Raw genomic sequence first — 13,945 nt, 5'->3', positions numbered from 1 at the left:
TCTGGCTTTATTCTCCGGTAGAACAAATGAGCAGGAAATGGATCTCATTTAGCGCTTTATATCTCCAATCCTGAATGCCATTTACTTGGAAGTAAATGTGCCGTTTAATTTCAGTGGAACTTATTTCTGCAGAAGAGCGTTGCAGAGTGATTTGGCGAGGATTAGGAAATGTAATTTGAGAGACATTCAAAATATTTTGAGCAGGATCCGTGCTCTCAGCCTTTGTCCCATCATCGATACCTGCCTCCCCCTCTTTCCTTTCTTTCCCTTTTTTTTGCTAATGCCTTATCATGAGCGATCTGAATTTCTTCCAAAGTTCACAACGCACAGACTGTTTGTAGGGCTGGCCAGACCACACAAACAGCCCTAACAATATTGGCGGTTCTGAATACTTTTTAGGGAAGTTGAAGTGTAGGTGGGCTCCCACCAGGCAAGACACAGTGATAACAGCAGGAACCTTTATTGAACTAACAGAACTGGACAACAGGGGCAAATCAACTGGTTATATACATTTCTGAAGGCCTGGGCCACTCCCAACGTGATTGGCTGTCTAGACTGCCAAGCTGCAAATCATAACTCAGAGTTGAAGGGCCAATGGCAGAGGCCCAAATCCTAAAATGTTCTGTGATTGGATATCATGTATCCAATCAGAACACAGGGGCTCAGAATCTTTAGTGCAGACTCAAGCTCAGGCAAACACAGACCACTGAATACATAGAAGAAGTCATGGCAGTTCTTGTGGCCTGAGATTTTTGAAAGAGGAGCAGAACATGGTTGTAGAATAATGATAACAGTAGTCACCTCACCTTTCTGGAGCTGCTTTGTATTGGTGGAAGGCTTGTGGCTCGGTGGTAGAGCATCTGCACTGTAGGGCTGGGTGATATCTGGTCCTCAACATCATGCTATATCACCAGCTGAGCATTGTGATATACTGATATATCGCAATGTCTGAAATAAGGATGGAGCTATGTGGAGGCATTGGCTGGCTTCACGGTTGCTCCTACATTGTGATATTTGCCGGCGCCTGCTCTTGTGATTTGAATGGGACGCGGGTGGCACTGTGGGCTAAACCTCAGCGCCTAGAACTTGCTGATCGCATGGCCAGTGGTTCGAATCCCAACGGCGGGGTGCGCTCCCCTTGCTCAGTCCCAGTGCCTGCCAACCTAGCAGTTCGAAAGCACCCCCGGGTGCAAGTAGATAAATAGGGAACGCTTACTAGCGGGAAGGTAAACAGCGTTTCCATGTGAGGCTCTGGCTCGCCAGAGTAGCTTCATCACGCTGGCCACGTGACCTGGAAGTGTCTGCAGACAGCGCTGGCTCCCGCCCTATAGAGTGAGATGAGCGCACAACCCTAGAGTCTGTCAAGACTGGCCCGTATGGGCAGGGGTACCTTTACCTTTACCTGCTCTTGTGATTCGCTGCCCCCTGCAAGAAGCAGGGGAGAGCTGTGCTGGCAGAGTTAACAGGGGCTGCAGGAATCAAAAGGAGCATTGATTGGCTTCACATTTCCCCCCACAATGTGATTTTTTTGTTTAGCACACATACACACACCATGATTCGCAATATATTGCCAGGTCAAAAATTATGAAACCAATATCACAATATGGGCTTCAAACCAGTTTTGGACGATATATCACCCACCCCTTCTGCACTGCATACAGAAAGTTCAATCCCTGGCATCTCCAGATATAGTCAGGAGATAACCCTGCCTGAAACCCTAGGCAGTTGCTGCCAGTCTGTGTTGACAGTGCTGAGCTAGATGGACCAGAGGTTTGAATCAGTGCAAAGCAGCTGTAAGGCAGCCTTCGCCAATCGGGTGCCCTCCAGATGTTCAGAACTACCATTCCCATTAGCCACTGCCAGAGCAGCCATGTTGGCCAGGGCTGGTGGTAGTTATAGCCCCAAAGAAATAATCTGAGATGCTACCTATTCGTATTAGTGAGCTACTGAGCTGTTTGGATGCAGAATAAATATCTTCTGTCAACTTCATGTGCCATTTTTCTCAATGCAGCTGCATTTGAGCTGAGGCCAAAACAAGCTCATACTGTCTGTTTGCCTAGACACACATTTTTGCCACTGTATTTCTCTTACACCTCCACTTTGAAGGTTTCCAGGGACGGCAGCCAACGATGACTCAGGTTCTTATTTAAAGGTTGACTTTTAAAGGTAACAAGGCAGGAGGGGATAATGCTAATGAAGGGTGAGATTTTTCAGAGAGGAGAGGAGCGTCTGCCAGGAAGGAGGAAGTAGTCTGGATGAATCTTTGTGGGGTGCTACATAATAGCATTTGGAGTCTGGGGGAAGAAAGGAAAGCTCTTATCCCCACTGCCATCACACTGCATTTAGAAAACTGGTGCACTCTGGCTTCGTATGAGTATCTGGTCAAGCCACAGTGAGAACAGAATGTTGAGCCAGCAGTGCCCTTCGTATGCAATTCCCCTACATAATAGGCTGCCCTGCATACTGTATTTTTCACTCCATAAGACACACCTGACCATAAGTCTCACCTAGTTTTTAGAGGAGGAAAACAAGAAAAAATATATTCTGAAAGGAACGGTGGATGTATGATTTTTGTGGTTCATGCTGTGGCCACAGACATGATATGTGATTTGACGGTGAGTTTGGGGTAGCCCAATGCAAAAATCCCGAGGATCCATGTGGATCCGTGCTTTGTAACCACATTTTTGTGCCATTGTGGCCCCACAAAACAGCAGATGTGTGATTTTTTTGGTGCAGACTGTAGCCATGGACATGCTATGCGATCTGATGGTGAATTTGGGGTGACCCAGTGCAAAAATCCTGAGGATCCATGTGCTTTTACCTCCCCCCTCCCAGGCAGCCTCCTTTATTGCTAGCGTCCCTTATCTCCCTCCTGATCGCTTGCTCAGTGATTTCGTTTCAACACCCCCTTCCCTTTTTCTAAAAAATAAAAAGCACAATCTGCTTTTCACCCCTGGGCATTTTGGCTCCAGGGACCACGCATTCACTCCATAAGACGCACAGACATTTCCCCTTACTTTTAGGAGGGGAAAAGTGTGTCTTATGGAGCGAAAAATACGGTAATTTGCCCCAGGTCACACCCTGCCCAGCTACACCTCCCTAACCTTTAAGTCACAGTGGTATGGCTGCAATGCAGAGGAATTCAGGCTGTTGGGCTGGATTCTTGATCCTTGTCCAGCTGCCACTATCAGCAGCTGTAGCCTCTTCGGAATTTGCATGATCTTACCTGCTCAGAAACATTCTGCTGCCCAGTTGCAGGAAGTCTGCAAGGAAGTTTGCAGTTATGTAACCCTGGGATTATCCCTGCTTGAAAGGTGTATACCCCAATCCACCTGTGCCTTCAGCAGACTGAATAATCCAACCTTTTTATCTGGCTCTGAACAGTAGGGATTGGTATGAATTTAAATAATTGTCTGTATTAAAACCTACACGCTTGACAATGTTCTTTAAAATGCTGGTGGTTCCCCCCCCCCCTTTGGCCCCTGAAAGGCTCTGAATGTGTTGCTACATCCTCTTATAATCTGCATTATTTCTGTCCCCTAGGAATACTATGACAAAGGTGATTATGTTATTCGGGAGGGAGAGGAAGGAAACACCTTCTTTGTTATATCCAAAGGGAAGGTAAGTTGCCACTGAAAATGCACAGGTATATTTGCCAAAGGGTAGGAGCATGAAGGTTTGTTTGGTTGCAATCACAACAGATGACTATTCTGCCCTTTCCAAGGACGTGAGTGATACTGAAATGAAGGTCACAGTTAGGGGAAGAGGAGAATTTGGTTTACTCTTCCTTTTTAAGCCAACCAATCGAATTTGCAGCTTGTGCACCAATAATGCACAGATTTTAAACATAATTATCCTTTGGATTTCTGTGAATTCTGCGACACACTTTTCTGCTCGAAGAGTCTACCAAAGAACATAAAAATGTATGGGGATTTAGGATCAAATAGTTGTAGAAATGAATACTTAAAATATGCTCAGGCAGCGACGATTTTAGACACATGCACATCAGGACAAACCTGGAAATGACCCCAAAAGTCACACAAACATCACAAAAAGGGGTGGAACAGGGCAGAATGCGGTGGGGTGGGACGACACAGGAGCAGAGCATTTTAAAGCTTTTTCCCATGGTGTTTCAAAGATATGCGATTTCACCTAGGGGCAGTGCCTTGAAACATAACCCCCCCCACACAAATTAGTAGTTGGCTGTATTTGAAATACATATATTAAATACACATGTATAAAATATGTATTCAAATATGTATGTTGTGGTAAAATATACATTTGCATGCTTTTTTTTAAGACAATAAACAATACAAGCAACATATTCTCATGACCACAGCTCCTTGTGCATTTTTCTAATCTATGGGTTGTACTGAAGAAGATTCCAGTGAAACAATCAGATTATCCAGGATCACTGTCCTACATTGTTATTCACTTACTACTTCGGCACCATGAACACCTAAAAAAAGTTTTACCACTTAGCCCACAGGATAGCATCTATGACTTTGTTTCAACCATAGACTTATTATACTTCTACGGACTTTCAAAGATTGACAGATGTGTGTTCATTTGATTTCAAATATATTAGAGAATTTACAAGTGTACACATTTTGTTTTTGTTGTACTAAATCATGTATATTATGCAATAAGAATTGCAGTGCTTTCTAGTATACTGGTCTTCGTGTGGCTTGTATTGTTTGTTGTGTTAAGTTTGCAACATAGGGGTTCGTTGTTCTGTATTGCTTTTTTAAAGGGCTGTATATGGAGCTGCCCTTGGATGTGAATCAGAAACTTCAATTAATCCGAAATGCAGCAGTCAGAATATCAGCTGGGGTTCCATTTAGATATCATATAACCCCATTTTTAAAACAGCTCCATTGTTGCCAGTTCGTTTCTGACTTGATTTAAGGTCAGAAAGATCCCCTCCTTTGCTCCTTAGACCTTATTGGGTGCTGAGATAAGCAGAGGGGGCCCTCTTGGAAGTTGCTCCACCCCCAGAGACTTGGGGGGTTACCCAGGAAAGGGTCTTCCTGGTGGTGGCCCCTAAGCTGTGGAGTTCCTTCCTCACAGAGGTGTGTCTGGCACCTTCATTGTACAGCTTCCAGCTAATGATGAAGATGCACTCTTTGCCTTGTTTTTTGACACTTGAGGAGTATATTTTAGGACCCACTTTATTTGGGGAGTTGCAAGTTATTTTAAACTGTTTTTAATATTATGTTTTAATGTTGTAACCCACCCTGGGACCTTGGGGTGTAGGGTCGGCAACCAATAATAACAACAAGTGCTGGATGGCAAAGTGAAAATACAGCTGTATGTGCCCAAGGTTTTACGTATGCCCAAGATACCTGTGGGTTAAACCACAGAGCCTAGGGCTTGCTGATCAGAAGATCGGCGGTTTGAATCCCCGTGACAGGGTGAGCTCCTGTTGTTCGGTCCCTGCTCCTGCCAACCTAGCAGTTCAAAAGCATGTCAAAGTGCAAGTAGATAAATAGGTACCGCTCCAGCGGGAAGGTAAATGGCATTTCTGTGCGCTGCTCTGGTTCGCCAGAAGCGGCTTAGTCATGCTGGCCACATGACCCGGAAGCTGTACGCCGGCTCCCTTGGCCAATAAAGCGAGATGAGTGCCACAACCCCAGAGTCGGCCACGACTGGACCTAATGGTCAGGGGTCCCTTTACCTTTTAAGATAACTATGGAGCCCAGCCAAAGCCTTCGAAAGCTTCATTTGAAAAACAGAACAAAATATTTCCTTTTTTTATGCAGAGGGCGAAGGGACTTAATCAAAAAACATTTATGTGTTAACTATCGGGGAACGAGCAGCTCAGCCGACATGCCGGAATAGACACAGATGGCGCATTACCAGTTGGCAAGCGCCAGGGATAAACACGTCTGCAGTTCGCTCAGAGAAAGCAAGCAAATATGTGCTGGCAGGAATCAGTCTGTGTTGGGCACATCTCAGGCGATTTGCTTATTGAATCTGGGAGCTGGCAAATCTGGGAACGGATTGGGCTTCCTGCAAGATATTTCATCGCGTTGTGTTCAGTGGGTTCCAATCTACAATCAAATGCTGTTGTTTTTTTTTAAAGGGGGGATTAGGGAACCTGTGTCGTTTCAGGTGCTGATGAACTCTTATCAGCCTCAGTCAGCATGGGTGATAGCAGACGGATGGCGAATAGGACCCAAAAGGCAGCAGTCTGATTGGTCCTAGAACAATAGGATTCAGAATGCAGTAGTCTAATTATTAGATGTTTTGCAATATATAGTTGCAATACATAATTATGACGTAACAACAGTAGTCATAAACAATAAATAAAACATCAGGAAATGGCCAACCACAGTTTCCACATAAATCATAATAAGATCTAAATTACAGATACCAAAAATTAATCGCAATAACAGCAACAACCCCAACCCGACAAAGAACTCTAAACAATAGCTCAGTTCAAGAATGGTGGTTCTTGTTGATAAACTAGGATGATAAATTGTATGGGTGATGAAACAACTATGGCCTCATTCATGCCACATATTTAAAGCACAATAGCAGCACTTCGCTTCCCTCCCAAAATCTGGGAGCTTTAGTTTGTTAAGGGTGCTGAGAGTTGTGAAGAGAGCGCTGTTTCCCTCACAGAACTTCAGTTCCCAAAGTGGTTTAACTCTCAACCCTGCTTCACAAGGAGTTCTGGGAATTGTAGCTCTGTGAGAATACAGGTCTTCTAACAACTCTGTGCATTCTGAACAAACTACAACTCCCAGGTTTCTTTGGGGGAAGCCACGACTGTTTAAAGTGCTACCGTGGTGCTTTAAATGTATGGTGTGAACGTGGCCTTGGTATCATTGTATTTGTGTTTGACAAGTGATTGTGTAACATGTAGCCCTCCAAATCCTAGGTTAAGGTTACCCAAACTGCAGAAGGTCAGACACAGTCTCAGCTCATTAAAACGCTGCAGAAAGGAGATTACTTTGGGGAAAAGGCCCTCATCAGGTGAGTTGAAAATTACATTTTAAAATCGCTAGCATTCACATTTGCTTCTAAAAGTGTTTATTATGCGGGATGGCTGAGGAGTTCAGAAGCAGGACTTGGGAATATGAATCCTAAGGGGGAAATTGACTAACCATTTTGCCCTAAAAATAATGAATATTTAACAAGAAGTGCCAATGAAAGAAGAGTGGCAGATGAAAATGATGGAATTTGCAGAAATGGCGAAGCTGACGGGAAAAATCTGAACCCAGCATGATCAAGTATTCCAAAACATAGCTGTCAACTTTTCCCTTTTCTTTTGAGGAATCCTATTCAGAATAAGGGAATTTCCCTTAAAAAATGGAAAACATTGGAGTAAATTTATACAATATTTGAAAGATCATTGTAAGCAATTGACAACACTAGAAGAGATATCTGAAGACTTGTAATGAGAAACTTTTTACCTTTCTATATTTATTTAAACTGCGAGGTATTTTGTAATGAGTTATATTAGAACTGGAAAATATATAAAATGCTCTGATATAAAGGTTATTTTTGAAAGCCAAGAGGCGGGAGGGAACGAAGTTGACAGGCTCTAAAGAGCCAAACATGTAAAGTGGATAATAATGATGTGATTATATATGTTTAAATGGAAAATTAATGAAAAAAAATTAAAAAATAAAAATAATGAATATTTGTGCTGCCCATTTCCCCCACTGATTTATCCTCCCACAACTTGCAGCCTGAGTCTCTTCAGTTTCAGTTGTATTTAAGTGTTCTGCTGTGATTTGAGGGTCTTTTTTCTACGATGAAGCGGTATATAAACTGTTATCAAATAAAGGATGTTTTAGCTTCCACTATGATCCATGACGGGAGGGTGGGGGGCAGATGAGCAGTGGCATCGCCCCCCCCCTCACTGGTGCTGTGTTCAATGGGACAGGGGTCAGTGTGGTGTAGTGGTTAAGAGCGATAGACTCCTAATCTGGTGAACCGGGTTCGCTTCCCTGCTCCTCCACATGCAGCTGCTGGGTGACCTTGGGCTAGTCACACTTCTATGAAGTCTCTCAGCCCCACTCACCTCACAGAGTGTTTGTTGTGGGGGAGGAAGGGAAAGGAGAATGTTAGCCGCTTTGAGACTCCTGAAGAGGAGCGAAAGGCGGGATATCAAATCCAAACTCTTCTTCTTCTTAAGCATATGCGGTGCTGGGGTGCAAAGATCCAGGCCACCCAGGTTGCCCAGTCCCAGGTGCACAGGAGGGCGGAGTCGGCCGGCCACCACAGTGTCTCACTGGCTCAGTTGCCCCCAAACTTGCAGCACAGAGCTGCCCACAGCAGAAGAGCCCATCGCGGCGCTCTGACTGGTGGGTGGGTTCTTCCCTGGACTCAACTCTCAGGCCCCGGACTCTTGGCCTAGTGCCTCTGAGAGCCCACGCCCAGGTGCCCCGCACCCCTAGCACCTAAGGGTAAGACGGCCCTGACAGGAGTGGAGCAAGGGATCTGTGAGGTTGCAAAATCTTGGGTTGGTGTGTTTGGTCTCCTGCAGGCTGCCGCTGCCAGCCCAGGGTTCCCGTAACCTTGCCACCACTGCACCTCAAGCCTTTCCTAGCGAGCTCAGCACCTCTGGGAGATCTGTCCTGCTGTTCTGTCCTCCTTATGCACCACTTCTGCCAATTGTACACAAGCTGACATCTAATACGCCATTTTTTAATATCTCTGTATTGGACAGAACAATTTAATCAGTGTGATGCCTTGATTTATTTCCGTTTACAGTGACGACGTCAGGTCTGCTAATATAATTGCCGACGAAAACGACGTGGAGTGCCTTGTCATAGACCGAGAGTAAGTGGCATCTTTGTGACTTTGTGCTCCCCACAGTCAAACAGCTCTTGGCATTAGAAAGTTCTTCCTAATGTTTAGTCAGAATCTTCCTTTCTTGTCATATGAATCTATAGCTTCATGTCCTAGCCTCTGGAGCATGGGTAGGCAAACTGAGGCCTGCAGCCGGATCAGGCCCAATTGCCTTCTGGATCCGGCCTGTGGACAGTCTAGGAATCACCGTGTGGATTGTCAGCATGCGCACATTCTTTCCCTCTCCCTCACACGGCGCCGCCTCCCCCTCCCTCCCTCCCTCCCTCCCTCCCTCCCTCCCTCCCTCCCTCCTCCTGACTTCTCCCCGCCCTGCCTAGAGGAGGAAGGGGACTGGACTTTGTTAGTGCCAGCAGCAGCAGTGCTCAAATGGCCACCATTTTAAGCAGCCCCTCTCCGGAGCCCTTTTGCGCACCACTCATCATCCCGCCACCAGCCCCTGCTGCTCACAAGACACAGGTAAACAGCCACCGGGGCTCCTGGTGCTCTTGTATCATTTTTTTTCCTTTCCAAAATATAGTCCGGCCCCCCACAAGGTCTGAGGGACAGTGGACCGACCCCCTGCTGAAAAAGTTCACTGACCCCTGCTCTGGAGCAACAGAAAACAAGCTTGCTCCATCTTGAAGATGGCTATCATGTCACCTCTCAGTCTTCTCTTCTCGGGGCACAATTAGCGCTGCTTCCATTCCGCTGCAGTTTGGTTTCCACTAAATATTTTGTTATTTATCTGCTATTTGTTGTAAAGTGATGTAGCTTAGGTAACTTTTTACTTCAACGTAAATGAAACAGCAAAACGATTTTTTTTAAAAAAACTAAGTAACTACTTATTGTTTGAGAAAACAGCAACAACGATGCAAACAATTACAAACTGCACGTACTTGACTGATTTCCATTCCTGAGCACAGGCAAACACACAAGACTGCAAGAATTTTCACTTCCGTTTCTGGTTTTGTTGCAATTCCCCGACATCCCTACTAAAGGCGCAGAAAGTCCTGTTGTTCTTTGTAGGAGAGATTTAAACACATACTTCATACCTTTCAAAATCAGTGAAAATTAAGAGTCGAACAAAAGTTGATTCCTGGATCATATCTGAAATAAGTAACTTCCACTAAGTCCCTTTTCTCTCTCTCTGCCACCGCCTTCTCTCTCCTGCCTGTCCCAGACGCCCTGTTTACCAAACATCCATCCTGGTTTGTTTGCACAAAGTGTGGGCACATTTGAGGATGTCAGCTATTTACTGAACATTCATTCTCATTCGTTTGCGGGATGAGTTATATGATTTTGACTCAACCAAATGTTATCTCACTTTTTCCAATGCATTTTCCCACCCCTGTCCTTATCACAAAATGTTCAGGTTTGTTGCACAAGAGCACAAAATAGACTTTAATTCCACAACCTGAGTTTGCCAGTGTGCTAAATCATTCATGGGAGATGAGGTTTCCTAAAAGACTGCTTATCCACAAACTTCTCATTTCTTCAAATCAACTTTAATCACACACCCTGAGTTTGCCAGTCCCATCTGAAAATAGCGACAGTTTGGAAACATCCTCATTCCATCCTCGTACCTCTCCATGTCTGTCTGTCTGTCTGTCTGTCTGTCTGTCTGTCTGTCTGTCTGTCTCTCTCTCTCTCTCTCTCTCTCTCTGTACCATCCTTTTTCTTTCTCTCTCTTTCTGACACACCCTTCTCTGCCTGTTTCTTGTCAAACCGCTCTTGTTTTCGCAGTCAGCAAATATAGGTTAATGAAGTTCCCTGCGGGCCACATTACATAGTGTGGTGATGTGAGTTCAGCTTGGTGGGTCAGAAGTTGTGAAGGACTGTCACAGAGTGTTAATTTCCTATAATTGCATTCAAGCAGGTGCAATCAGGTTTTTTGTTTCGTTATAATTGGTTTTTACTAAATATTTTCTTGTGTTACAAAAACAAGCACATAAACAAGGAAAACAGCGTCTCCATTTTCAATTAATGGAGTCTTTTTCACGGTTTGATTACATTTGCTATGAGACAGTACTGTCATAGACACCATGTGGTTGTGGGGGAAAGAAAGTGGGGAGAAAGAGATGTGGAGGGCTAATGTTATTTCATTCTATCACAGCGTGTTTGTGTAGGGTTTTGTAATAGATGTAACTCCAGAACTAGCCCTATTAAATATCTCCCAAGACAACAACACGCATACACATGACAAGGAGCTCATAGGTCACTTACTCTCAGCAGCTAGAAACATCATGTCAGGATACCGTGAGCTGGTTGCCCAGGGAAGTATAAAGGCAAGGGAAAGTTTCTTACGGTCCTTTTTTATTTCAAACTTTACAGAGAGAGGCTCTAGAACCAAGCCTCTTGGATAATGGTGTTGTCCCAAATGAATCTCCACCCTCCTGTCTCTCCCACTACTTCATCATCATCATCATCACCTCCTCTATGGGTGCCGCTAAGTGCCCTTTGTCTTTGAGCTCTTTGCTCTCCTACTTTTAAGGCCTGCCGGGTTCTGGAAGATGGTGGGTCTGGAATGCTTTCTAGTGACAACATGTCAGCCAGCTGTTCTGACTCGCCCACAATTTCCCAACTGTCCCCTTCATCTGCTTCTGAGCTGTGACCTCCCTCAAACCCCTGTTGTAAATCTATACTGCCTTCCTCCTCCTCCTCCCTGGAAGGGGAGGCGGTCTCCACCATTTCTCCTCTGCCCAGTTCCTAACACATTACAACTAGACTCTGGAAGGTCCTATCAGGAGTGAACATAGGCAGCTGGTACCAAAATTTATGAGGAACTGCCCTACTAGAACATTTAACCAACAAACTTAAACTAGCACGGGGACAAGCAAAGGAGGATGCCTTGACTCCGATGTGGCTCCCCTTTATCACTTATACAGCACAAGACAATGTCATCACACATAACAGCATATGCATCAATATGACAACCAGGTTTTTCAGTGCCTGTGTATATTGCAGCCTCATGCAGTGTTTGCCCATTGAAGCTGTTCCGTTCAAACACAGCAATTATCTCTGGGTGTTTTTATTCATTACCATATGTCTGGCTAACGAGATCTAAGTAGAGATCAAAGATACTTCTGTGGTATATTTAATTGGGGGGGGGACGACAAACTGTCGAAAATGTGTTCTCGTCGCTCCTAGCAATGATCTTCCATGTTGGTTCATTCCTTTTGTTCTGCAGAACCTTCAATCAAACAGTTGGGACTTTTGAAGAACTCCAGGCATACCTTGCGGGTTATGTGGCCACCCTGGCTCGGGACGATGAAAAAAGACAAGCTCAGTAAGTCTTGCAGCTGATCCTTGAAATTGCATGGAAAGTAACCTCTTCAACATTCTGTAGGGTTGGTGGCACATATCTACATTACGACAGCAGACCTGCTAAAAGGGAATACAGACTGCAGTGCCTCCAATTTTGGACTCATGGGTGACCCAAGTTGCTGTGTTTTTTGTCTGTTTATTTATTTACTTTTCGTTCAGCATATTCCAGCCACTTTCAAGTCCCGCAAATTCACAAGCTAACTTAGACCTCAAAAACTCTTGCGGCATCTCGGATTTAGGGTGAAAGAGGAGAGCACAAAATATGGTCTGAAGCTCAACATCAAAAAAACGAAGATCATGGCCACTGGTCCCATCACCTCCTGGCAAATAGAAGGGGAAGAAATGGAGGCAGTGAGAGATTTTACTTTCTTGGGCTCCATGATCACTGCAGATGGTGACAGCAGTCATGAAATTAAAATACGCCTGCTTCTTGGGAGAAAAGCAATGAGAAACCTAGACAGCACCTTAAAAAGCAAAGACGTCACCTTGCCGACAAAGGTCCGTATAGTTAAAGTTATGGTTTTCCCAGTATTGATGTATGGAAGTGAGAGCTGGACCATAAAGAAGGCTGATCGCCCAAGAATTGATGCTTTTGAATTATGGTGCTGGAGGAAACTCTTGAGAGTCCCATGGACTGCAAGAAGATCAAACCGATCCATTCTTAAGGAAATCAGCCCTGAGTGCTTACTGGAAGGACAGATCCTGAAGCTGAGGCTCCAATACTATGGCCACCTCATGAGAAGAGAAGACTCCCTGGAAAAGACCCTGATGTTGGGAAAGATGGAGGGCACAAGGAGAAGGGGACGACAGAGGACGAGATGGTTGGACAGTGTTCTTGAAGCTACCAACATGAGTTTGACCAAACTGTGGGAGGCAGTGGAAGACAGGAGTGCCTGGCGTGCTCTGGTCCATGGGGTCACGAAGAGTCGGACACGACTAAATGACTAAACAACAACAAGAGCAACATAAGATCACAGCATAGAAGCATTTTGTTGTTTTCCAGCAGAGCTGCTCAGCGATGATGTCTTCCAGTCCATCTATGCTTTTTGTTTTTTGTGGATTTTCTTTAGTATTTTGGCTGTGTTACCATAACATATGGCACCACTGTGAGTGTCACTGCGCAATGGAGCAGGGGGATTCCTATGCATTGGCCACAATCCAGAACCTCCCCCCCCCTTTTTTTAGTTTTGCATTCAGTTCTTTGCATGTATGCTTTCCACTTTGCCATTCTCATAAATGATAGTAGGAAGCTCTTAAGTACAGCTGTTTAATTTTTTCTCAGAAATTCCTATCTGCATGCAATCTTAGCCATTCCAGCCCTCCTCCAAACTGACTTAGCCTGGGAACAACAGTTTGCTGTATAGCAGCACTATATGTGCACCATCACTGCAGACATAATGCCACCTTAAGTAAAAACTGAAGTGGGATGGATTAATTGTAAAGGATGGTGGCTTCAAATGGACTTTATCTGCTACTAGCACTGTATTTTTCCTTTTAGTGCTGATCAGAACCATGGAAACACAGGCACCCATCACAGCAATATTCGGCAATATTAGGCAGTCTCAGTATCGTTTTCATTTTGATCAGTTTTAATGGATTATCCAAAAGACCATTAATGCAGAACAGGAATCAGTGCTCAAGTTGGAGAAATTACCATTGGCATTCTGATGAGAAATTATTTGGCCCTCACTTCGTTACAATAAACCTACAAAAGGCCACTGAGAGATGCAATAAAAGCAGATGGCTGTTCATCAAACAAATTGCCATTTCAGACCCGAGGTACCCAAACAGAGAGATTGCAATCAATATTTAATGC

At 44.6% G+C, this 13,945-nt stretch overlaps 1 protein-coding gene across 1 annotated transcript in view; it reads left to right on the top strand.

The window, feature by feature from the left end:
- Positions 1-13,945, top strand: part of PRKG2 (protein kinase cGMP-dependent 2) — a 66,732-nt gene that overhangs the window by 36,454 nt on the left and 16,333 nt on the right. The window contains exons 7-10 of the mRNA XM_081924948.1: positions 3,544-3,621; positions 6,887-6,981; positions 8,728-8,796; positions 11,993-12,091. Coding sequence (XP_081781074.1) covers positions 3,544-3,621; positions 6,887-6,981; positions 8,728-8,796; positions 11,993-12,091 — 341 coding nt within the window. The remainder of the gene's footprint in view (positions 1-3,543; positions 3,622-6,886; positions 6,982-8,727; positions 8,797-11,992; positions 12,092-13,945) is intronic.

The sequence above is a fragment of the Podarcis melisellensis genome (assembly GCF_964234715.1).
Source record: "Podarcis melisellensis genome assembly, chromosome: 9".
Taxonomy (NCBI): Eukaryota; Metazoa; Chordata; class Lepidosauria; order Squamata; family Lacertidae; genus Podarcis; species Podarcis melisellensis.
This window is presented reverse-complemented; position numbering and strand designations above follow the sequence as displayed.